This window comes from Ursus americanus, chromosome 29, assembly GCF_024610735.1.
Source record: "Ursus americanus isolate L20-20 chromosome 29, mUrsAme1.1.p, whole genome shotgun sequence".
NCBI lineage: Eukaryota > Metazoa > Chordata > Mammalia > Carnivora > Ursidae > Ursus > Ursus americanus.
Window position 1 is genome coordinate 17,696,312 of NC_142155.1, and position 27,788 is coordinate 17,724,099.

Sequence of the window (27,788 nt, forward strand, 5' to 3'; positions counted from 1 at the left end):
GTCACTTATCTTAAATGATAAAAGAATTCTGCTAATAGTTTGTTAGAGTAATTAATATAAATGGACTTAGCATATAAGAAAGAATGTGAGAACAAGCAGTTGTACTCCTGTGCTGCATGAGGGCTCTATTAATACACCTTGAGATTTCCGCACCACGATGCCCAAAGTTAGTCATCCTCTGGGTGACGGCATAGCTGGATCTTTTATAAAGTACACACACACACAATTAAGGAATGCCTTCAGGAGCAGAACTTGAGTCACTAAAAAAGAACAAGAGCTCAAATAATAGAGTTAGTTTGATCTATTATGGGTCATGGAGATGCTTTGATGTTCCTAGAATTGAACATGCTTCTGTTCTCTAAAAGCACATTTGCATCAAACCAGAACATATTAGTATAAACATTATGTGGCATTACTGAGCATTTCCCATCCTCTCCTCCCCTTAGAGCCCTAACTTAATTATTTGGCTCTAGTTTTAGAATTCTTGCAGTGATAGTTTTCCATTTTAGGGTATCTGTAATGTCAATTTAAATACTTCTCAGCTCTCAGTTTGGAGTGCGTGAATGTGTTTCGGGGATAAGGACATCAGAGACGTAAAGTGCACAAACGCTGCTGCCTGCACCTCTCATACGCCGGCGGTCCTGAAGGTCAGAGTCTCATTCCCAGTTCGTCCAGAATTCTTTCGTAACTCAGAAATTCCTTTTTGAGGAAGCTACATTTTATATACATATAAATGATGAGAATTCAACTTGTATGTGTTACTGAAGGGTGGGAAGAGAGGTTAAGTCACAGTTTACTTTGTGCCAGTGATTTTATCGTCATTCTGGTCAGTGAGTAAGCTCTATTTCCAAGTAAGGTCGCATTCTGAGGTATTGAGAGTTACAACATCCACATACGAGTTTGAGGGAACACAATTCAATCCCTAACAGTAGTTAGTTAACAAGACTCTATTTTCTTTATCAGTTATTATTTGGTAATATTCACATTAAAATGCAAACACTTGAATTCCAAAATACATTTCAGAGTAATCAATCAACAAGTTTTATTGAATGCTCCTTTTTTTTTTTTTAGTATTTTATTAGATATTGTGAGAGGTACAAAAGAAATGTAAAATAAGGGCCCTGTTCTAAGGTAACTTATCCTACCACCTAATAGAGATGACAAAACTAAGCAACAATTACAACCTGTTTTACGCAGAAAAATACATTAAAACATGCATTATAGAACAAAACATTCTAGGTCTTTCTCATATAATCTGACCACATCTTATAAGATTTTTTTGTTATTTTTCCTATAGGTACATTTTGAATCAATTTTGGCCACATCCCAGCAAATAGTAAGATCCATAAGAATGCAGGTCACATCTGTGGGTTCAAAGGCTGCATTCAAGAGCTTCAAGTAAGCAGCAAAGAGTTTTTCATCACTGATGAAGCACTTCGTGAAAAGAACATTGAAAACTGCCATGTCCCATGGTGTGCCCGTCATCTATGCCACAACAATGGTACCTGCATCAGGTTAGTTTTAGCCTCTTGATCTCCAGCCTATATTTCATGATTCCAAGTTCTTAAACAGAAACCAGTAACATTTTCACTTGGGTGATCGAAAAGAAAGGTCTGGAACTTCCAAGTTTGCATATGCATCACCTAGATCATGCACACATATGGTGAATACTTGTTTGTTCAAAGAAATTTATATATTGGGGCTTCAACATCAAGAAATACCTGACCTCTGAAAATAACTAGGTGACTGGACCTGATTTTGGCAATTTCAAATGACCTGGTTTTGGCAATTTCAGATGGATCCAAACATAATTTTACCAAGGTGTTCTGGTTTGGGGATATATGAATGACAGGTTTTTATTCACTGATAATGTTTTTGATGCACTCATTTTTATTGTGGTTTTTTGGTTTTTTTTTTTTTGCTTCATCTTCAGAAAATAAAAGGTCTACTTAAATCTTAAGATTAAAGATGGAGAAGAACATTTATATATGTTTCTTCTTTTTATTTGCAATCTTTACCTCAAGGAGGAAAAAGCATATATATCTTTTTTTCCTTGAAATAAAGATTCATCATGCCTATAAAGTTAAGAAGATTTTAATTAAAATTACTTTCTGCTCCACTAAAATGTCTTAAGTTAATCAACCCTGAGGGAGTCTCATTTGAACAGTGTAGAACATATTCCCAAATTTCTTTAATCCTCTGAGAAATCTTTATTTCAGGGCTACAAATAATGACAGAGAGGATGCTAAAACATGTGCAGATTATATTAATTCAAGTCAAGGAAAAATTGACCAAATCTCACAGGAACTATCTTAATTAATTCACCTCAGAGTTTCTAAGGGGCAAGCTATCAAGTAGTTAATGATTTCACGAAAGTAAACATCTATATGCATAGTGTTGGAAAGAGAAAAATTTTATCAATAGAGTAGGATAGGAAACAGTAGGCAGAGATGGGCTATGAAAATAATCACTGGTATAGGAAATGAAAAATGAGGAGAGCTAAATGGAAAAGACAAGGAACAGAGGAATGGACAGATGTGATCAAGTCAAGGTGATATATTTACCAAGCAATCACAGAACGACCTAATAAATTTGAAGAAAAAGCATGGTTTAGTGGGAAAAGAAGATATCAGCTCTTCGGGTAGCTAAACCCTTTGCTTCTGATTAAGTCTGTCCAAGTCTAAGCCTTGATTTACACTTTTGTAAAATAGCAACAGAAATATGGACCTATTTCATGGAGAAAAAATTTAGTAGATGAAGTTTTAAAGTACTTTAAAAGAGTGAATCTTGAGTTTGAGTGAAGATAACTTCCTTGGTCATGGTTATTTTTCTGAAGGAAACAAAACCAAGGTCTTATTTAATAAGTATTCTGCTTTATAATGAACTCACCAATGGCAATTATTTTTAAAAATATGATAATGCAAAGATTATCCAGCAAGATAACCTTCAGAACCCTGAAGGAAAATGAATTTTTGTGTAATTAAGTGAAATAGAAACACGAAAAAAGCTTCCCCTACTGAGTTTCTAATGTCTGAAATAATTTGTGTCATTCAACCTAAATAAATATTGTCAATGAGGCTTTACCAGTGATAGAATTACAGAAGTGGCAGGAATTGTGTTTTCTCCCTTTCTGTATGTGGTGAACGGATTCTAACATAGTCGTCACCATCCCCTTTCCCAATATTCATGCCTTTGCATCATCCCCTCTCCTTAAGTGTAGATAGGATCTGTGATTTGCTTTTAACCAACAGAATAATCAGTACAATATGGTGATGTCACTTCCATGAGTAGGTTACATAAGATTGTGAGCTGCATCTTGCAAGGAGACTCTCTCTTGCTGCCTCTAATGAAGCATGGAGCAATTTGGGGAAGGTCCATGTGACACGGCCCTGGGGGCAGCCTCCAGCCAATCACCAGCAAGGAGCTGAGGGTAGCCTCTAGCTGACAGCCAGGAAATATTGAAGCCCTCAGTTCTACAACTGCAAGAAATGAAATTTTACCAATAACCAAGTGAGCTTGGGAACAGGTCCTTCCCCCATTGAACCTTGAATAAGACCCCAACCTGAACAACACTGTGATTGAAGCTTGTGAGACTCTTATACAGAGGACAGTAAAGCCTTGTCCAAACTCTCGACTCACAAAAACAATAAGATAATAAATGTGTGTTGTTTTAAGCTGCTAATTTTGTTATGCAGCAGTAGAAAACAAATATACTCAAATTTTCTGTATAAGTGTCCACATCACCAACTCAGAGAAATAGGTAAGAGTTTTATTTTACAACAATAACCGTCTGAGATACTGTAAGACAAATACATGTTAAATAAAATAAACTCTTATTTTCATAAATTAGAGAACCTCACATTACTTCCAATCTTAGTTATTTAATATGTATTTTAAAAGGAAAGTGAAGATAATTATTCTAGTAAGATAGATATAAATAGTCCTAGGTTGATATATACTTTATATGTTTATTCTCTTAGATTTATTTCAACAAACATCACCTAAGAACCAACTAAGGGCCAAGGAGTATGTGAAACAAAGGTGTATATTCAAGATCCCATCATGCACACAGAAGCTTTCACTCTAGTATGGAAGCTTTATCAGCTCATTAGGCCTTAGGGTGAATTTTCCCACAAAAAAAAAAAAAAAAAAAACGTATCTGTCTTCTGTTACATACATTATTCTGGCCTTCCCTATCCATTTCTCAGTCTTTCAACCTCTCAACCCTACTCCAGAGAAATCCACTCGAATGTCAGCTGATTTTGGCAAGCACTATTTTAAGGTCTTCTAGATCTGTATGTGCCTTTTATTGTTAGTGAAATGGAGACTTGCTGGCTGTGACCCAATAAATAAAACACTTCTTCACATCCGATGAACAACATGACTTCTATCTTGATTGCCAATACTGAACTGCCAAAACTACTCTTCTCATTATTGCATCCAGGACATGCTGGTCCATGGCACCCATGACTTCCATTCCAGCACCTCTTTATGCACACCAACACCATAATACACGAACATGGCTAGTTCCAGAATAACAACAAAAATAGACTTCTCAGAAGGATCAAAAGAACAGCCCCCTAGGAGGTCAAAAGGTTAGTATAAGAGGAGCACAGATAGCTACAGGGCTACAAGGAAGATGATCAGAATCAGAATGGTATCTTCACTCTTCCTTGTCCTGTCTAAAACGCCCATACCCAACCATAACAGAGCATTCCAGCAGTCTGTGCACAACTCATAAGGAGAGCTAGAATATGTACTGAAGGAGAACTCCCAGTGAGGCCATGAGCAGCTTCAGTCCACAAAGGACACAGACCAAAGAAATAAGTCACAAAGAACCATCACCATGACCAACACCCTGCCCCCAGCAGACACATACCCATACTTGGAATGCATGGAACAGTGTAAAGTTTTCTGACCAAGAAATCTAGAGAAACTCTGCTACTGAGCCCTATCTTGACTTGGACAAAATGGCTCTGAACTAGGTTAATGCCTTTGGCAACTCACTTCCCATCTGCGTTGTTGGCCAAAGCCAAAGGTTATTTTCTCCTCCATGCTACCGCATCATAAAATGGATCTCTCCAAGATCTTCCAAACTGTCTTCCAACCCTTCCTACCCTTTGGGTCTGTCTGTGCTGTCTGACTTGATCTCACTCCTGAGCCTGCTTATCCAGGCAGACTTCTAAACTCTCCTTTTCTCCTGGTTCGCTGTTTGTTTTTGTTTTTTATGTATGCAAACATGTATTATGGAGGAGAACATAGAATCAACATGAAAAATTTGGGGGCACCTGCGTGGCTCAGTTGGTTAAGCATCTGCCTTAAAATCAGGTCATAATCCCAGGGTCCTGCTCAGCAGGGAGCCTGGTTCTCCCCCTCCCTCTGCCACTCCCCCTGCTTGTGCTCTCTCACTCGCTCTCTAAAATAAATAAAATCATTTAAAAAAAATCAACATGAATTTGAAAACATGAAACTTCAAAAATTAAATACCTGTTGAGGGCTGGGACGGATAAGATACTTTGACCTCCAAGGTGCACGGGGTCACCTTGGATTATTCTAATGGGAATAGTTAGTATATATACTGAATGAATAGTTAGTATAGTTCATGGTGATTCACCTTCTGAAACTGAGGGTCCTCATGAGTCTGGGTTTGCTTTCCATGGTTTCCTGACACTAGCAACTAACTATTCTTAGAAATGAAATGCAAATTATTCTTGTGGATAGGCAATATCAGTGTTTTAGCAAATCAATAAACAGATGTTATGCTTGCAATGATTTCTGATTTCTAACTAGGACCCTATAAATAGCTGGAGTTTAAAATAGTCAACCTGGTAAGGAGAACCACCCATGATCTCCTATCTTGCTGAGTCACTGGGAGAGGTAAGACAACCAGGGAAATCTCAGATTTTCAGAATCTTCAGAAATCGTTGAACCTTGTACCTCATTTACGGTGTCCTTCACTCTTTGTCCTTTCTGGTGTGTCTTTGTTTTTTCATGTTTGTCACATTGTAGTCAGTTAAAAATCCAGTTTGAGGCCCCCCCCAGCAGCTCCTTTCAGCAAACTGAAGTGAAGAATTGACTTCAAATCCTGGCTTGGTTACTTAATAAATATGTGGACTTGGCAAGTTAGCTAATCTTTGGAACTTCATTTACCTCAACTAGAAAATGGGGATCATTTCTGTATCAAGTAGGATTCCTTCTGTTGCAAATGCTAGGAAACTCATCCCAAACAGAATTTACTGGCTCCCATTAAATGGGAAGGCTGTGGATTCCCATTTTGGGCATCTTTCGATTCATGACTTAAAGGCCATCCTAGGACCCAATTTCTTCCTCTCCCTTTCAATTCTTCAACTTTGACTCCATTCTCAGATTTCAAGTGGTAGCAGAATGGCTATAGGTGCTCAATCCCCTACACCCCTCAGGTTTTCTCTCTTCTCTTGTTTTCTCAGTAGAGGAGATTGGATTCAAGACCGCTTTCAAAATAGCAGAGCAATTTAAATAAGGTATTTTAATATTTAGCCTTTCTGGACCCAAAAATAATGGACAGAGTGACCTGATGGAATTCTTTTTTTGGCCTACAAGTTTCTTTTATTTTCAAAGTGATAGACCATCTATGTTCAGAATAAAAGAGTCATTACAAAGAAGTAAGCTTTTTACCTCTCAGCTTTCCTGTCTCCAGATAAAAAGACACTAATTTTTTAATACTATAGCATGTATGCATGATGGTTTTACTTGAAAATGCAAATAATTTCTCATCACAGTTTAATTGTTGTAGTCCAGGGACTTTCATCTAAAGGTTAGGAGATGCCTCCTAATGAGGTACATAAGAATCTTAAGAGAGAGAAACTTTTTTCAGCACACACACACACTTGCATACTCTAATCCACATCTCCTGGGAATACATACCACCTTTTCCAATATGTAAAGAATAATAGTGGTTTAACAGGAGATAACCCTTAAAGAAGTGTACTTTGAAGAAGAGTAGGATGGTAAGTGAGCAAACATTCAGTACCACAGAGCTACACTTTAGGATTCATGAGATAAAACCTATTTATAGCTATTTATAAACAAAATCATCACTAATTTTAGTAGCATGGTTGATACAATTCACTGTTACTAAGTGCTATCCCTACATTGTCTATGAAGGTAATCTGCTTACAAGAAGACAACTCTCATGTTGAAGAGTATTAAGAGGAGTAACACTTCAGCAGCTCTACTGAGCAAATGTCATTCTGCTCTGAGTACCATCACATGTTTCTGGATAGTATCCAACCTTTTTCCATTTTGTTATAAATCTGTGCTAGAATTTTCAAACCCCTGTGTTCGCTCATTTCAGAGAAATCCAAATTGCACATAGTGAAATTCAGTTTAGAAAAGTGATACAGAAGGGTTATTCTGAGTATCCAAATCTCTATGGACTTTGAACAAGCTGTTTCCAAAAGGGCATACATAGGAAGGTTTAGCAAATTAAACAGATAATATATTAATCACTTTTTCCTTTCTATGCCAGATGTTTTTAAATAGGTTAAATAATAACTAAAAAGGAGTTCAGGTTTGGGAATATAAGCTTTAGAACAATTGCACTAACAATGTATGTCACTGATATTATAGTAAGTAATTATTGAGACATGAATTTTAGATTTAGTCTTAATTTTACCAGGTGGTAAGCCTATATGAATGTATTTTATCATGCACTGAAAGTCAGTAATTCCCATATGTGAATGAATGTGCTTTCTGGGCCTCTAATTGTTCTCATAGCTTTTACTCATCACTAATCAATGCTACCATCCATGTGCTAGGGCAAGGGTCATCAAACTGTTTGTAAAGGTCCAAATAACAAATATTTCAGACGTTGCATCACAGCTTTTTGACTCTGCTATCATAACACTAAAGCAGCCATTGGCAATATGTATGTGAATGGACATGGCTGTGTTACAGTGAAACTTTATTTACAAAAATAGGTGACTGGCGGGATTTAGCCCAAGGGCCATAGTTTGCAGACCACTGCACTAGGACAACAGATGGATAAAATAGTTTTATTCAATTCATTGACCAAGAAAATCCAACTCAATTTAATTTTCAGTGTCAAGCAATGTTGATTAGATAGATAGATAGATAGATAGATAGATAGATAGATAGATAGATAGATGATAAGAGAGAGAGAGAGAAAGTGAGAGAGAGAGAGATTATAAGGTATTGACTCATGCAGTGACAGAGGCTAGGAACTCCCACAATCTGTTCACCTGCTAGCTAGAAACCCAAGAAAGCCAGTGATATAGATGTCAATCTGAGCCTGAAACCTTGAAAACCAGGAGCGTTGATGCCAGGGATGATTGATGTCACAGCTCAACAGTCAGATCAAAGCAAATTCGACTTTCCTCCACCTTTTGTTCTATTCAGATCCCCAAGGGATTGGATGATGCCCACCCAAGTCAGGAAGGGCCGTAAGCTTTACTCAGTCTAGTAGTTCAAATACTAATTTCTTATAGAAACATCCTTACAGATACACCCAGAAATAATGTTTAACCAGCATCCTGTGACCCAGTCAGGTTGACACATAAAATTAACTATAATAAATAATCTCAAAAAAAATTCATATTTCTTAGCATTAGGAAACTTTCATTGTTCTCATTGTTCCATGCGAATAGAAGTCAAAATTGGTTTCTTTCATGCTTTTCTTTCATTCCTCTTTTTCCTTTTCTTTCAATCCATGTATTCTCGTTGCATAGACATCTTTTTTGACATTGTCTGATAAAAAGTTTTCCGTGATTTCTGAGGTAGTTTTCAAATCATTTAGCACTTCAAAATGAGGTAGGAGCTGTAAATTGAATTTGAAATTGCAATGGTAACAACCATTAGAGTACAAAAGATTAGTGTATCGTGTCTTAGCTTTTCCATTTGTTCTGTAATGAGTGGCAACGCCCCCAAAAAATGTTTGCTTGTCTTCATTGTCATTTCATAGTGGCATGTAGCTAGGCATCACCTGCTGAGATCTTTTAGTTATTACTCTATATCCTGGGCAGATTACCCCAAATCTAGCTCAGCAGTATACTCTCGTCTTCTGAATACCAAGGGAAAAATGAGCCTATTTCAGATCAATTTCTCAACACACATTTGGACTAATAACACCTTCAAATATTTAATCCTTCTTCTTAGTTGCTACACTTTCCATCTGCAGTCAACATCCTTGAAGTTGTACTCGAGGTTTGTGTCTCGTATACTAGACGACTAATTTGTATTTGGTTAGATTATTCTCAGATGTAAAAGTTTGCTACGCGCATCCAAGCATCTCCATTGTAGGTAGCTCCTATTGCTAGAAATAAGGGGAAAAAAGAAAATATCCAGCCAGGTTTCAGGTAAAAACATAGAAGCATATGTGGTTTCCCCCATTTCTCTCATTGTGTTAATTAATTGAGCATTTAAGACATTTATCTGTGTATCCTTTCATTACAAGCAGTTTAAACGTTATGGGGTGCAAATATAAAAAGTTTTATTTTTCTTTTGTCACTGATGTCAAACATCTGTAGGATCTCTCTTTACTTTCCCTTAACAGAATATCATGCAGGTTCCAGAACCTGCTGCTCGTATTGACATATTAGCCTACTTTAGTTTAAAACTTCCATCTTATACCTAGTTTGGTGGTTGCAATCGCCTTCCCAGTTGGATACTCCTCCAGTTCAAGAACCTGAATGGAGAAAGAATGTGATATGTTCTTCCTGATGCCTTTTTATCCCTCTTCTGCTTCTAGTTTCTCCAGATTTGGGGCTATCTTAGGGCAGAAGGGATTTGATTGAAAAAGATTCAAATGTTTTCTTCTTAACTGGTGCCATTTTGGTTCTGCGTGTTCTCCCTGCAAAAGAAACTCAGTGCTAGATGTCTTGATACATGCATGTGTCAGTCTTCTCCAAGCCCTGCACAAGGGGCCACTCCATGACCCAACTGCCTGAGGGAGGAAAAGTTCTCTGGTTTGCTTCTCCCAGCCTTATACTTCACGCCTGCTGGTGTCTCCTCACAGTAACAGAGCTGCTTACTCTGGAGCTAATGAAGCGTAAGAGGCCCCCACACTTACACATGTCCTTCTGAGACCTGGGAGTTGCTAGGAATTGCAGTAGGTTGTTACAGTTCACTTTCAGAGGGCAAACTAGGTTGGCAGTCAAAAGTCATTTCCATGTAAGCATTTCCCGTGAAGAGCCTAAAGAGATCTCAGAGAAAGAGGCCTGAATCTCCAAGCTTCCTTGTAATTCATTGAGATTTCTTTTCTCATTGTAAATAAATATTCACTTTTATACACAATTCTGTGTCTGTACTTTTAAATCCTTTTTTGTTATAAAGGACCAAAAATCATGTAAGCTGTAGGCCCCACAAAACCTGGACTCATGTCTGCCCAAAAGGCAATCTTTGGCAGGGTCCTGAAAAGATAACTCAAGCGCAGGGTCAAAGGTCAGTTTTCAGGGAGTCATAAACCTGACTTTCACACAAGTACATAATGAGCAGATGCCAAATATTTATTTATTTCATTAATGAATGAATGGGCATGATAGTTAAGGCTGATTCAAAGAGAATTCAAAAGACTGAGAACATATAGTCACTGAGTGAATGCCAAAATAGCATTTCTAGGTTTGAGACCAAACTGGTTAGCACTCTACAACAGAATAAAATGTAATTTATGTGGTTTTCTTTTCTACCATTTTATACTCATTTGCTTCTCCAGCAGACAAAAATCTGCAAGGCAGCATGTAATTTCAGAGTCTGGGCCTAATCAATAGTAAATAGTGAGCCAAAGAAAAGTGCATTCTTCCAGAGGATTACATAATCTTTAATCAGACCAGTTAAATAATACCCTAGAAGGTTATTAAAAGAGCATGTTGTTGTCCCTTTGTCTTCCTTCTAGGCTTTGAACTTCTTCCGAATACTAGCCACCTTCTGCATTACCAAGAGATGGAGGTCTCAGCTGCTCAGTCGTGTACCTCTGCTTACCTTAATGTTTAACAAGCAGGAGGAAAGCAAAAAAGTACTTAGAAAAATAGACCTATTAAAGTCTTCCATGATGTGAAAAGCAAATATACCAATGCTATTATTAGGAGAAAGAAAAAAACACAGGCATGTTTTAGCTCCATATTACTTAGACGAAATGTAATGCATCACAACAAAATATTTTGGTAACTTTTTTCTGTTTCTTTCTCCTGCAGTATCCATGTTTAGAAGTTATTTCAATCCAAGTCTGTTTGATTAAAATGCGATTTGTGTATCTTTAAGACCACCCATCCATCCCTTCTTTCACACCACAAGTACTTGCAGAGAACCTCTTTTATGTTAAGCAGTGTGATGCATGGGATTTACAAAGAATAATAAGGCATGGGATCTTTTTCTACATACTCTTTTGCTTATGGTAATCTCAGGTTTGTAAAACATTAAGGGCTGCAGAATAAAATGTGTTTTTTCATTTATGCATACAAAGTGCAGTCTTAGGTTAAAACAGCCTAGATTTCACAGCCTGTTGTTTATCTTTTTGATCTCATTTCTTTCCCCCATTCTACAAGTGTCAGGTATTGTGAAAAGGGATTGATGCGGGGTCATTTATTCTTGCTTGGAGAGTGTGACTGAAGCTGCAGGGTTTTTAGTTGCTTATAAAAGTGGATCACATATTTGGAAAGCATAACTCTTACCAATGTAAGTGTCACAGGGTTCTTGGTAAAGTACAAATGCAGTTTAAATTGATTTTCTAACCACTTTTATTACTGCCATCCCTGAGTACAGCAACAAGGGTTGAGCATTTGTTTTTACAGGGCAGAAAGCGTTTAGATCCTCTGCAAATCAGAGTTTCATTAAAGTCGTGATTGCAAATACAGTCATATTTAAATGAGAACAAGTAAGATTAAACATGGAAGAAATTGTGTCATTTATGCCAAATTTGAAAAGTCTCAAAGAGTTAAATGTTTCAGGGTTTGACTAAAAGAAAAGACCACTATCAAATTCCCACATATTTTTTACATCATATTTATGCAGCAAACAAGTAGGGGGAAAAAATCTCATCTTCAAGTTTCTCTACCCTTAGGTAATAATACATGGAGAACTCATTTACCCTGATTGATCTTCCTGGGCATAAGAGACCTCTCTGGCTTAAATCCCATCTGAAAACTATCTTTCCTCTCCTTTTCTTATAGAATGCTAACAGGTTTTTTTTTTTTTCTCTACTTCAAAGAACAAGCAAGCAAAATATGATCTGCTAATATGTTTTCCTTGACTGTTTTGCTCCCCTTCAAAAACTATTTATTAATGGGTTTTTAGGAGAGTATTACGTATTAAAACCAGTTTGTTTTGTAACTAGAAATATTTATTCTTGTTTTAAATCTACATGGCTCACCACTTGCAGATTTCATTTTGTACACGCATGCACACACACACACACACACAAAGGATTTGGTAAATTGCACTAATCATAATGATTTTTACATGTAATTAGATGTGCAACTGTTAAAATTCGGTAAAAAGCTTGACAAACAAAATGAAAACAAAGCGAAGTTAAAGCTGAAATAAAATGTGGGCTATCTGGAATCCCTTGGCTTAGGTTTCCAAAATGCTTAAAACAAGGAGTTTAAATAATTAATTTTAGGAAGGAAACAAACCAATCTTTTTGGTTCAGTAGTAGACAAAATTCCCAAGGCTTACATTTTATTCCTGGCCCATTTGCTGGCATATTATGTATCTTGGGAAAATTGCTTAACCTTTTATACTAGGAAAATGAAGTAAGAACTGTTCCCCCTGCCCTCCTAAACATCAAGTGATTTGGAGCCAAAAGTTAGAACTTGCTAAAGATGTAAGAGCATAAAGACTAGATGGAAAAACACTAGAAAATACATTTGGTTCTTGTTTATTGACATCAAAATGCAATAGTGACTTCAAGCTAGTACTGTCTAAACAAACACTGCTGATTGTCATTGACCTAACGATTACCAAGTACTGTCTTTGTTTTGGAAAATGGGATAGTGGTATTGCTCTGAGGTAATTTTCTCTCAAAATGATGTTAATACTTAAAATATCTTTGGAACATAGATTTAGATTTCGGCTTCACAAATGGGAAAATGGGGTATAAGAGGGTTAAGCGATGTGTTCAGGTCAACACTGATAATAGAGACAGGATAAATCATACTCTTCTAGACTTTAAGTAAGTGCTTTCTGTCCTAAACTTCGCAATATAAATTAACTATTTGCTCCATCACACATAAAAAGTTAGTTGTCTGAAGTTAGTGATTTGAGAGCTATTTTCAGCAGTTCTCTGACTGGGGAATTATATTTAAGGAGTAGGTTATCTCCAAAAAGTATAGTTTTGGGGCTCCTGGGTGGCTCAGTTGGTTAAGGGTCCGACTCTTGGTTTCTGCTCAGTCATGATTTCAAGGTTGTGGGATCAAGCCCCACGTGGGCTCCACACTGAGTGTGGGGTCTGCTTGAGATGCTTTCCTCCTCCCTGTCCTTTCCCCTGTGTTCCTCCCCCCAGCTCGCATGCTCTCTCTTTCTCTCTAAAATAAATAAAAGAATAAAATCTTTTAAAAAAAATATTACAGTTTCATCGCTTTGAACCAATCTATCAGGCAAGAGGTCTGTGCCTTCTTCCCCTTACTCTTAAATACGCCACTAACCATTTCTGGACTTGACTTTCATCATTTTGGAAAAAGGGGATGAAACTAGACTGAACTTTCAAAACTATTTTTCAAGTTATACTAGTAAGCATTCCTCAGGAAAAAAAAAAAAGATGAGAAGGGGCAAATTTTTTTAAGACAAATTCATAAAATGCCACATGCCCATTCCCTCTTAGAGTTTCACAGTGTATTTCAACAAGCTAAGGAAGTCCTGTAGAAAATAACACATTTAACTCTACTTAATAGAAGTTTCTAAACTTACTTCACCCAAATAATTTTTTTTTCCAGGAATACCTATTAACATCACACTGAACATTTTCTTTCTCAGAAGCAATCTGAGGAAATGCTGCACCAGATGATACAAACAAGGTCCAGTGAGTGCAATTTTTTTCTGCTTTTCAAAGATTTCCAAAGTATAAGATTGTACAACAACTGGGAATATATGCTGAGTTTAGTTTGCTTTAATACCAAGAATCCTTTCTTCACATCTGATAAGTTGCCATAGGCTTCAAGATACGCATTCTCTCTTTTCAGTCCTAGATTAATAGGACTTATGACAAATACAGTTTACGTTTTATAGAACTGACAGAAAATCATACCTAAATATTGGAGTTGTGTTGAGGTAGAAATATATCTGGGCATTAGAACCATGTGGTAAAGTTATACCTGAATACTTACTGACTAATTTCCTTCCTGTTTGCTCCCTCACAAATGCTGTAGGGTTTTTTATTTTCTTGCTCAATCTACCCAACTACATAGAAATAGAAATTAAAGCCTCAAAACTGTTCTAGTCCTAAGTATGAGTCACAGATATTTATATTCATGATCAGAGAGTGAGAGTTTCTGCTCCCAAGGAGAGAGGGCCGGGTTGGGGAAGAGACGGTAAAGAGGAAGAGTCAAAATGGAGATTAGTTTAAGTGGAAAGAAGGACCTTTGTCTCGGCATGAGGACAGAGGGAAGGAGACTTGGTGCCTAGCTGACCTTGAACGTAGACCACCCACTCTCACATTCGGGAGTTTTCCAACACTTGAAATTTCCTTTGAATAGAGAATAAACGACCATACACCTTATTCAAGGAAGTAGACATGAATGGAAATTTGGTCTCCAAATGAGACGGGATGCTCAGAGCCACTGGGGACTTCTCCATGAACCAGAACAATGGTCAACACCTAGGTTCAAATCTTATATCTGCTCTTCTGTGTGATGTGGGCATATATCCTTCCAGAGTTGGTTTGTTTTTTTCTCATTTGACTGAAGATCACCCAGACCTTTCTAATTCTAAATATCTAAGCATCTAAAGCCCTTCCAATGCTATTGCTTATACTCTAGAAGTATATCATCTATTTTAAGTATTATTAAGGGAAATCTAAATGCATGCTGATTTAAATATATTTAGAAATACTTTCTTATTTTATATTCTACCATTGTGTATATTAAATATCTATTTCTGTGCATATGGAGGGTGACTGAGAAAATCTTTTTTTTTAATAATAATATTTTTTTATTATATTATGTTAGTCACCATACAGTACACCCCTAGTTTTTGATATAAAGTTCCATGATTCATTACTTGCGTATAACACCCAGTGCACCATGCAATACGTGCCCTCCTTAATACCCATCACCAGCCTATCCCATCCCCCCCCGCCGAAGCCCTCGGTTTGTTTCCCAGAGTCTGTAGTCTCTCTTGGTTTAATTCCCCTTCTGTTTAACCCCCCCCTTTCTTCTTCCCTTTCTTCTCCTACCAATCTTCCTACTTCTTATGTTCCATAAATGAGTGAAACCATATGATAATTGTCTTTCTCTGCTTGACTTATTTCACTTAGCATTATCTCCTCCAGTCCCATCCATGTTGCAGCAAATGTTGAGAAATCATTCTTTTTGATGGCTGAGTAATATTCCATTGTATATATGGACCACATCTTCTTAATACAGTCATCTGTTGAAGGGCATCTCGGCTCCTTCCACAATTTAGCTATTGTGGACAATGCTGCTATGAACATTGGGGTGCATAAGGCCCTTCTCTTCACTACGTCTGTATCTTTGGGGTAAATACCCAGTAGTGCAATTGCTGGATCATAGGGTAGCTCTATTTTTAACTTTTTAAGGGACCTCCACACTGTTTTCCAAAGTGGCTGTACCAACTTGCATTCCCACCAGCAGTGGAAGAGGGATCCCCTTTCTCCACATCCTCTCCAAAATTTGTTGTTTCCTGCCTTGTCAATTTTTGCCATTCTAACTGGCATAAGGTGGTATCTCAGTGTGGTTTGGATTTGAATTTCCCTGATGGCTAATGATGTTGAACATTTTTTCATGTGTCTGTTAGCCATTGTATGTCTTCATTGGAAAAGTGTCTGTTCATATCTTCTGCCCATTTTTTGATTTGATTATTTGTTTCTTGTGTATTGAGTTTGAGAAGTTCTTTGTAGATCCTGGATACCAGTCTTTTATCTGTAGTGTCATTTGCAAATATCTTCTCCCATTCCGTGGGCTGCCTCTTAGTTTTTTTGGCTGTTTCCTTGGTTGTGCAGAAGCTTTTTATCTTGATAAAGTCCCACAAGTTCATTTTTTTTTTTGTTTCTCTTGCCTTTGGAGATGTGTCATGAAAAAAAGTTGCTGTGGCTGATGTCATAGAGGTTGCTGCCTATGTTCTCCTCTAGGATTTTGATGGATTCCTGTCTCACATCAAGTTCTTTCATCATTTGGAGTTTATCTTTGTGGATGGTGTGAGAGAGTGGTCAAGTTTCATTCTTTTGCATGTAGCTGTCCAATTTTCCCAGCACCATTATTGAAGAGACTGTCTTTTTTCCACTGGATGTTTTTTCCTGCTTTGTCAAAGATTAGTTGCCCAGAGAGCTGAGGGTCCATTTCTGGGTTCTCTATTCTGTTCCATTGGTCTATGTGTCTGTTTTTGTGCCAGTACCATGCTGTCTTTGTGATCACAACTTGTAGTATAGCTTGAAATCTGGCAACGTGATGCCCCCAGCTTTGTTCTTCCTTTCAACAATTCCTTGGCGATTCTGGGCCTTTTCTGGTTCCACACAAATTTAAGGGCTGTTTGTTCCAGTTCTTTGAAAAATGTCATTGTATTTTGATCGGGATGGCATTGAAAGTGTAGATTGCTCTGGGTAGCATGGACATTTTAACTATGTTAATTCTTCCGATCCAGGAGCATGGAATATTTTTCCATCTTTTTGTGTCTTCCTCAATGTCTTTCAAGAGTGATTTGTAGTTTCTAGAATATAGATCCTTTACATCTCTGGTTAAGTTAAATCCGAGATAACGTATGATTTTTGGTGCTACTGTAAATGGAATGGATTCCCTAATTTCTCTTTCTTCAGTCTCATTGTTCGTGTATAGAGATGCAACTGATTTCTGAGCATTGATTTTGTATCCCACCACATTACTAAATTGCTCTATAACTTCTAGTAGTTTGAGGGTGGATTCTTTTGGGTTTTCCATATAGAGTATCATGTCATCTGCAAAGAGAGACAGTTTGACTTCTTCTTTGCCGATTTGGATACCTTTGATCCCTTTTTGTTGTCTGATTGCTGTTGCAAGGACTTCTAGTACTATATTGAATAATAATGGCAAGAGTGGGCATCCTTGTCGTGTTCCTGATCTTAAGGGAAAGGCTTCCAGCTTTTCCCCATTGAGAATGATATTTGCTGTAGGCTTTTCATAGATGGTTTTTATGAAATTGAGGAATGTGCCCTCTATCCCTACACTCTGAAGTGTTTTAATCAGGAAAGGATGCTGTATTTTGTCAAATGCTTTTTCTGCATCTATTGAGAGGATCATACGGTTCTTGACTCTTTTCTTGTTGATATGATGTATCACACTAATAGATCTGCGAACGTTGAACCACCCTTGCATCCCAGGGATGAATCCCACTTGGTCATGATGGATAATCCTTTTAATGTACTGTTGGATCCTATTAGCTAGGATCTTGTTGAGAATTTTGGTGTCCATATTCATCAGGGATATCGGTCTGTAATTCTCCTTTTTGATGGGGTCTTTGCCTGGTTTGGGGATCAAGGTAACACTGGCAACTGAGAAAATCTTTTAATTTCATGGCCAGATGAAGTAAAAATCCAGAGAATGCTAATCTGAGACAAATAACATTGACAGATTAATCATCCGTATCCTGAAACAGGCAGAAGAGGTTACAGCTTCATAGAGGCAGAGGTTAACTTGTAGATTTTTGTCAGATAGAGATGAGAATAATTTCTTTCTAATGGAAAAGTACCCTAAATGTTGCAGTTTATTGCCCTATTGGACACTGACTAGTTTTATATCTAATTGAGCAATCTTAATATTGCTTCTCAAATATTCTTTAAATTAGTTTTGACATCTACTGATTCTCTCATTAATTACCAAGTTAAATAAAACCTTGACATATAGTCATATTGTATTTGCATGCATAATTTCACTGGTATAAATTATACTTTATTAAAATTGCTTGTCCACTTTCCTGTCCTTCATTATTTTTCTATAAAAGAAAGTAGATTAAAGTGAAGACCAAGTGAGGAAACAGTCACAATGGAGAATAAGAAAGGCAATGTCAACTTTCTTGCCTCAGGATTGAGGCAAGACGTATCACAGTGTTCTCCATCATCCTGTAAATCAACTGTTCTGGGGACCACAGCCAGCTTCTTGGGTAGGAGGCCTTGCAGTTGCACAGGGAATCCTGCTCATAAAAGGGCCTTCACTAGAGGTTTAATGCTCTGGTGCTGTCATATCAAAATTCTTAATAGATTATCTTTGATTTTGGCTCTTGTTAGTGGAGTGAGATGAGACAGTGGAGCTTGTGCCAGGCCTTGGAGTCCTGGAGTCCCACCACCCTTCCCTATCTCCAGGAAGAGTTCTCAGTCACCTGCTTCCCCACCCCACCTAATGACCACTGCCACATCCGTCCCTGACAGGGGCCTGGGCATGGGCGCAGGAAGAGGCAGAATCTGGTACATGACACACCCATGTGCTAAACACAGGGCAGGGTCCTGGAGGCCGGCATAGGTCTGCATTCGCCCTATGAGTAGCTTTATGCCTGAGGAAGTGCAACATTAACTGGCAAGTAAAGAATACAATAACAGCTTGATAGAGACTGCTTCAGAAAGCAAGAAGCTTTTTTCTGCTCTTTGAAGTAGGGACTCTGCATCTTCATCTTGACCTGGGCCCCACAAATTATGTAGCTGGCACTGTGGGAGTGAAGAGTAAGGGCTCTCAAAGACACACTGCTTGGTGTCGAAGCTTCACATACTTGGAATGACCACTGCAAAGATACAACAAAGGTGTGAAAGACAAAGTTTTCCATTTATCATTGATCCTCACATCTTTGTTTTATTTTTATCATAATGATATATACTCAGAGAACAAAATAAATCCCAATAACCCTGCATGAGATTATTTAAGGATCCCATAATAATTACAGGGAATATGCAGAGTATTTATCATTCTCTATTAGTTAACACAGAAACACATAAGGATATTCTTTTTGCCCAGAACTCATGCACTAGAAATGAAATAAACCAAAAAAAGCCTCATGCTGGCCTCTAAAACCCAGACTCATCAAAGCCAGGTCAGAAATACCTTAAATTTGTTTTTCTAAGGTTTTCATGGATTTTATATTATGAAACTGTTCTCAAACAAGGAAACATTCCTCTTCAGGTCAGTTCAACAAGCAAAAATAGAGAACACTTACTATATGCTAGTCATTTTGCGAGGCATAAAAATAGTGCAGTAAATAACTCATAAACCCTATGCTCAAGAATTTGAAGGCGAATGAGGATACCACAATATAATGTATAAGTGCTGGTGTTAAGAACTGTACATATTTATGTACTACTGAAAAATATATTACTATGAAACCACAAATGTAAGTACAACGTGAACAGAAGTAGAAGTGGAATACATGGACTTCATACTGGGTACATTCACATTTAGCTCAATTTTGATATATTGCATCATTAGGTAAATATTGCATATTACTTTTATACAACCAAAAGCACATTTAATGTGGTGTAGACCTAGTTTTCACATATTCCTACCGAGTTCTCCTGTTTGATTTGCATTACATCTGAAACTGCCAAGTAAGGAAAAAATCCAATGAAATTTCTCACCTGCCTAACATGGCTGACTGGAGACTTAATCGTGGTGAACATCATCCTTTCTGAGCCTGTCTTGGGGAGCTTTTTACTGAAAGGAAGACGGAAGTTTATCAGGGGTCATCTGGCAGGAGAGATTTTTATTAGAGTTTCGAGAAACCTCTGAAATATTCTGCCTTCACCTTTCTAGCCTTGTAGAACAGGGGACTGCAGATCTCATAGCTAATATTCAAACTAAAATTGGACCACATAGGTATGAGAAATCAACTTGACATCAAAGGTTATCCATCTTCCCGCACTTGCTTTTCCTGCTCCAATCTCAATTCCATAGGTGCTCTTGTTTTTTAGTTCATTTTTTAGAATAAGAAAAAAGAATGCTTCCACACATACCTCTGCATTTTAACCCTATTAGAAGTATCTGCAAATCCAGCTGTGAATCTTTTGTTGTTTCTCAGATGTAGGCAAATAAGCCATAAGCAAGACTACAAAAATACAGAATTTCATTTGTCCTTGAATGTGGTGTGAGCTACCACATCTTTATTTTAAACTAAAGCTCTTTTCTAAACTTTGCATCCATAATATTTTTCAGATATTTCTGAGTCTTTTTCAGAGAATATTCCTAGAAAAAGCAGAGAAATGTCAAACTGAAATAGTCTCAAAGAGCAGATATAAATGTAGAAGATAAGTATAGAAGGCAAACACATCTCCATGTTAGAAAGATCTCCTTGTATTATAATTAGTGAAAGCAGAATTTTAAAGTCATAATGTGACAGTAATTCTAATGGCACTTGTGACAGCACACTCTTACATAACCTAAAACTAAGCTGCAAAGTCAACCTTATCACACACTGCTGAGTAATTTTTTACCTTACTCTGTTGCTTAAAACTATGTGAGTTGGGATAGGTCCCTTCACCTCCCCAATGCTCAGTTTCTTGCCTATAAGATGGAGAAAATATTAAGTCCACTGGGCCAACTCCCCAGAACTGTAAGGGGCTGAAATAAAACTGCATGTGTGGAAATGCTTTAAACTGCAAAGAACCATCCAAATGTGAGAACATTTTATTATATAGGCGCAGGATGTTGAAAAAGAGAATATGAAGTCTCCTTTTGATTTAAACAAGCAGTTTCTGTACAGCCCATGGGGATTAATTATAGACTTTCCATGTTTCCAAAATATTCACAGATTTATTTAAATAGGTTCAGAACCTACTGAAACATGTTGAGTTGATCAAAAGTCAAAAAAAATTCCCCAGTCCTGCTTAATAATCACTTGTGTCACACTCACATTCATGCTTTTGAGGCAACGATTCAGAACGACGTTAAATTTCCTGTGATCATTGGGGAACATTGCCAGTGTCTTTAGGTCACTGCCTCTCTCTCTCTCCCTTCCAGGGAAATCCTAGGATGTGGCTAGAGTTTTTAATACACATCCTGTTGTCCTTTAGCACCACATGGACTACTCTATACTCTTCCCAGTTAACCTCCTGGGAGGGGGAGATAATAAGAAAAACAGCCGATATCATTCATTTCTTACACTGTCCTAATTATTCTGTATGCATCGCCTCCGTTAATCCTCAAAGTAATGCCAAAAGGTTCCTGCTGTGGTTATCTCCACTGTATAAATGGCAAAATTCAGGCACAAAGAACTTAAACGATCTACCCAAGGTCACTCCAATGGGGAAGGTAGTTTTAAACTTCCGATCATCTTCTTAGCCTCTGCTCTACACCATTACCCTCTACTGCGTCCTATGGAATATTCTACTGAAATGACTCTTAGAGTTATTGCTGTTGTTTGGGGCAGCTACCTCTTTCAAGTGCTTTACTGTGCTTTGTAAGTGGTGCTGAACACCATCATTAGCTGATGTACATTTTTAGAGGAGGTATTACAGACCCTGTTTTACAAAATAAGAAAACTGAAGTTCAGAGAGCTTAAACAACTTGTTCAAGTTCACAGAGTAAGTGGCCTAAGTGACTTAGCTGGGATTTTAGCCCTCGTCTGCTTGAATCCTATATCATGTGTCCTTTTCATGAATGTTTTGCTAAATCCCCATGATCCTGTTCACATGGTACACATAATAATTTCTGGTATAGGCTCTGTCTTCTGGGTCTGACCTACTCCTTTCTAGCTACTGGTTATGAGGGGAAATTTCCAGCTATTCCCCCAGACTTACAAATACCAAGGCAGGTCCAAAAGCTAACCCATGAAGCTATCCATTTTTTTTTTTTTATTGAAGTCAGGTCAGTCAATCCAACCTACATAGCCACCACTTTCATCTCCACAGGAAAATGATTTACGTAGTAGTTAAAGTTGGAATGAATAGAGGTCCTTACTCATGAATGAATTGGGATACATTGCCTTGCAGACCCATCATGTTACCATTTGACTCTTACAAAAGGAGGAAAAGTTGGTACCTGAGTACTCGTTAAAGGGTTAGGCCTTTCTTGCTCATCAAAAAGAAAATGCATTTTGAATTTTTAAACCATTCTGTTACAATTGAAAACAACCACTTAAACATAAGAATCCTAACGGTACATAAATGTTACCTATTAGATTGGAAAAACTGGGGCAGAAAATCCTACATTTTAACACAAAGGCATCACACTGTCTTTTCTGCCATCAGCTGCTACAACAAAGAGTGGAAAACCACAGAATTAGCTTATCGCTAGTAGGCTATCATATACAAAGTAAGAATCCTGCTCTCTACATTGTAAATACATGAATAGAAAGGCTCTTGTTAGACCAAACGCATTCTGCTCTCACAGGCAAGGTGAAGTTAAGTATATACCCTGAAGCCATTAAAAAAAAAAAAAAGCCAACTTAATTTCTGGCCTCAGTCAAATCTTTTTAGTGGACCCAGAAAAAGATAATAGAAGTATAAACTGGCTTTCTCCATTAGGAAGGTCCGTGAAGCTAAGCTAAGCAAAAGCGCAATGTATTCATCATGGTAGAAAGATTGTTTTTATTTTAGAAACCTGGCAGTCTCTGTTGGCATAATATGACAGCAATTGCCTCACCTTATTGGCTGTGTTTTCTTTTTTTTGTGGCTCTGTCTACTGTAGCCTGAAATTGTCACTTTACTTGGCTAACTGCTAAATCACAAGCAATAAAGGAGCTGGTTGTTGTTTTAATTGTTCTAACAAGAGGAGAAGTATGAGGGGGCAAATTCATGTTTCACTCTATTTGCCTTACATTTGTGGATCCGGTGTTCTGATTTATAGTGTGACTTAGGCTGCTTCAAGACTCGGAGCTAAATTATAAAGTCAGTTTTCAGCTTCAACAAATCCTCTCTGGGTCCTGCTGTGTTTCCCTTAATGGCAAGGACTGGTGGATTCCATCTGTAAGGAAGCATGCTTTGCATATGAACAACCACGGGGCAGAAGACAATGCAGAGAAGAACCGCAGTTCAACAGTCCCTTTGCCTTTTGTGTGTGTGGTTGTTTTTTGTTTCTTTTTAACACTGAGGATGGAAATCAGTGAGTCGTTTGGAAAGAAATCTTTTTTATTGTGGAATTGGAAGAATAATTATTTGATGTTCTATGTGCATATACTTGAAAGCAAAATGCCATTGCTTAATATAAATATCACAGCAGGCTGTAAGATCTGAACTAATCTTGCTTAGACACATCACTTAAAGAAACAGTGGGTTTCTTGAGCAGCTGATTTATACAAAATCCTTTAGTCTGTTGTTCTAGGTTTGTTTAGCTTGATGTGAACATAAGTTCATCCTAGCTAGAGGAGAGTCCACCGAGAATACACAGGAATTTCAATTTTACCTCAAATTAAAAGGGGGAGGGAATCAAACTTCTATTGAAAAAAAAACTGAGTTATTGTTCTTTATATTGGCCCATAGGTAGAACAATATTCTCTTTATATTCTGTTTCTCTAAACTGAATTTAATCTTCCTTCCACTGGGCAGAGTAACAAAAATAGTAATAACTTACTGCCACCTACAGATAGGAGATAAGACTTGGAAAATGTCTGTGAGTCGCAAGAAAGATGAACCTGGAGTTCACAGGAAAGACCCACAAGTCACCGAACATAGATCTTACTGGTGTTATATGCAAGAAATGAATACTTTCCTACCACCGGTAATTAGATTATATTTGTAGTTTATGAGATTTAAATGAAATTAGAGCTACTAAAAAAGCAGATTCTCTAATAGCGTATTCAAGCCATTTTCTTTTCATAGAAGTTTCTTCCTACTGGTAGTGAGTTGTCAATTACTGCAGCCGAAGTTTTAAGGAGAGGAAAAAAACCCCTTGTGCCAGCAAGCCTTTGCAGTAAGCTGTCACCTCATCCAAAGCCCTGTGAACAGGCTGCACTGGGGGCATGAAGTAATGCCATTTTTGTGTTATTATTTCTTGAAGCCACATACCAGTTACTTTTCTTGAGTCATATTTGAAGTGTCTCAGACCTCCTTTCCCCCATTTCTCAGTGAGCAATTAATTGGATGTGTCTTTTTCTCGCTATACAGTCTTCCTGCACTTATTACTGGGTCCATCTAATCATTTATGTCCCTTTCATACAAAACAGTTCATGTGACTGTGCTATATCGTTGCTTGGTGTTCTTGCTTTTAGAACAAGCATTTATTGCATTTTTTCCAAGTCTAAATGTTGATTTGGAAAAAAAATATTAACAGAGTAGACAGGGAGATATTTTCAAAGAAATGTCAGATCTCCTCTAAAAAGTAAAAGGTAATGTCTAAGCACAGAATCACACACATCTAGGTCATTGATCTTGTCCCAAATTACTTAATTTCCTGGTTACATTTTTCTGTCCTGGTAAAGGGAATGATAACATTACACACCTCATAGGGCCACTGCTTGGATTAAATGAGTTTAATATATTTAAACTGCTCAGCACTGTGTTGGGCAGATGGAAACACTCAATAAATCTAAGCTATAGTTTTTATTAAGAGCTAATCCAAACCAACGAAATAAATGCTGGGATTAAATTTCTTGCTTCACCCCATAAGTTTGAGAAAGAACACCATAGTAAGAACATGTTTTAAATGATCATTTTATAATTTGATTGTTTCTCTCTTAATTCCTTGTGACACTATTAGTATGTACCTACAATTTAAAATTAGGGCATATCATGTGCTAAACACCATAATAAGAGATTTATCTTTATTGCGTATACCTCTCATGACAATCCTACAACTAATGGAATTTAAGAGATTAGGAAAGCTTGGGAAACTTGCCCTTGGCTGGTAAATTCCCGCCTTGGGATCCGAGCCCAGATTTACATGACTCCAAAATAGATGATTATCCTACTAGAACACATTGCTTCTCACTAGGTCGGGGTAGGGATGAGACTAGAGCCCAATTTCAGACCCCCAAGCAGTTAGTTGAATCAGAAACACTCTCTTCCTTATGTCATGCTGCTTGTTATTTCTCTATTTAATCTTCCCAAGACTGTGTGAGGCCCTTCTTCTCTATTAAACATTGAAGTTCGTCCAAACTACTCTTAGGTCCTCTTCTCATTATGCCCTACTTTCTTTCCAAAGATGACCTCGTCTATTCCTATAACTTCAAAAGCCACCTATCAGCTTGTAACACCCATTTTGATCACCCTCATTATATAAGCCAGCTCCCAACTTGCATTGGATGTGTCAAAGGCAGACATGCAGTCTTCCCTCTTCAGTGGATAGTTGCACCATCTTCCCAGCTAAACAAGCCAGAAGCCTAAGAATAATCCTCTAGCCCCTCTTTTTCTCTCATCCCCACTGCAGTCCAACAGGAAGTCCATTTTATTCAATATTCATAATATACTGAGAGTCCACACACTCTTGACCTTTACTGCTGTGAGTCAAGTCAAGGTCACCATCTTCTGCCTCAACTACTACAACTGCTCCTAACTGGTCTCCCTGATTCCTCACTTGCACCCTACCATGAATTCTCCATCCAGCCACCTAAATAGTCTCTTTAGACTACAGTTCAGATAATAATCCCTCTCCTTTTTAACACTCTTCTATGGCTTTCAAATATACTTAGAATCAACTACAAACCTCTTACTCTGTCCTACAAGGCCCTGTATGGTCTACCAATGGTCAAATTTCCAGTAGCATTTTGTGTCAACTCCCCTCACTCACTATGGCTCCTGGGAAGTTCCTAAAACAAGGCAGGTTTATGGCAACCTCAGAACCTTCCCATTCGCTGTTCCTTGCACCTGCAATAGGCTTTCCACAGCTCTACCCATAGAAGGATCATTTTCTTTGTTACATTTCAGTTCAAAAATCTCCTTCTTAATGAAGTTGCTGAAGAACCCCCTCTAACCTATCCCCCTACCTCACTACAACCATTATTCTCTCCTTGCACGAGACATGCTTTCTCTATGGAAACCTTCATAATCTGTATTTATATTATTATTATTTTTTTTACTTGTGGAGTGTATATCTCTTCTGGTGGACTACTAGCTCCACGGAGATAGAACCATACCTGTTTTATTCACAGCTTACTTCTAGTACTTAACACGGGCCTGAGAGGTTTTCAATGAATATTTGTTGATTAACTAAATGAATGAATTCTGTTTGTTGGTGATGATGATAGGTTAGATTCTCCACATGATCACATTAGCTTGACTCTCAGCCATGGTTGTAAACCGTATCAGTAGATCTTTAAACACACTGAAGAGTTTTGTCTTTGACATAAAGAGAAACAAGCAACAGGATCAATATGGGTCAATTCAAAGTCTCTGCTCATTGAAAATCAACCTAGAGTGTATGTGTCTCAGTGGGTTGCACTGACTTCTGTGTAAAGGTTAGCATTATCATACAAGAAGAATTGTTTCTCTGTATGTCATAATTAGATTTTATAGTAAATGTAAGTTGTGGATATGATGGCCTTGTTAGTTTCTTCATTAAAAACAGGACTTTTTCATAGTTTGCAGCAGAGAGAGCAATGCTGTAGTTGTTAGTTGCTTTTCTGTAAGAGGTGATCACCATGTATAGATATACCCTAGAGTTTTACACATATAAAAAAAATCCTTTAATGTCACATGGAATGAAGATTGTTTAGACTATGCCTTGAAGGAAACAGTTAAGAATATTGTGAGAAATACGTGTTTTTGCAGTCACTCGTAGTTATTCACCAACATGTGCAGACTTCAGCTGATGTGAACACTTCAGCTGAAGTCCTTCTTGATTCCACTCTCATAATATAAACTAGTGTCTTTTTTGTGGCTTAGTGTCATGAAAATGTTAAAGCCTTCTCTGCTAGTGTTGGCTGACTTGCATGTTTTAAAAGGTGATACATGTGGGAAATGTTACCAAAGACAGGTTTTTCAGATCAAGAATCTATGGAACCATTTTTAAAATACCCACTAAGTGTTATACAGAAAAAGGATGAGTTATGTGGAAGAGCAGGTCTTCAACACCGATGAGACTGGGTTGTTCTACAAGGACATTGACTATAATATAATATATAACATATTTATATTGCTCCTAACTGGCTTAATAATATACATAATATAATCTGTATAATGCAAATGGCGTTTTGGTTGATTAAAGTATTAGGATCAGAGGATTGAAGGAGCCTAACCCTGTATTTTTCCTAGGAGCAATAGTTCAGTATTTGCTAATTTAGTGTTCATAGCAACTTTATACAACATAAATGTGAGGAATAATAAGAATCTACTATATGTCTCTTACCTCCAAGAGGTCACAGACACAGGCAAACACAGTTCTGTTAGGAGAAAAGGTGAGAGGCATCTTAGCAGGCAATTATATAAATGGCATCTATTAGTCACATGATATATATTTGTTGAATGAATGAACAAGTGAATAAAAAGGCAACAAAAGAAATATATATAAAATATGAATAATAGGAGGCACCTAACCTAGCCTGGGAACTGGAATGAAGAATATCTTCCTAAAAGAAGAGCCCACTGAACTGAATATTTGCAAATAAAAAAACGGTACCTGAAGAGGGAGCTGCGTGTACAAAAATACGGAAAGAAGATAATCTAGAAAACTTAAGGAATTTCAAAGAAATCAGTATGGTCAGAAAACAGGATACTTGCAAGAGAATGGTAAGAGTTGAGGTGG

General features: G+C 37.5%; 1 protein-coding gene across 1 annotated transcript in view; it reads left to right on the forward strand.

Moving 5' to 3' along the window:
• Positions 1–27,788, forward strand: part of EYS (EGF-like photoreceptor maintenance factor) — a 1,472,906-nt gene that overhangs the window by 1,271,598 nt on the left and 173,520 nt on the right. Inside the window, 2 exon segments of the mRNA XM_087856898.1 lie at positions 1,298–1,313; positions 1,316–1,514. Of these exon segments, the coding sequence (XP_087713024.1) occupies positions 1,298–1,313; positions 1,316–1,514 (215 nt within the window).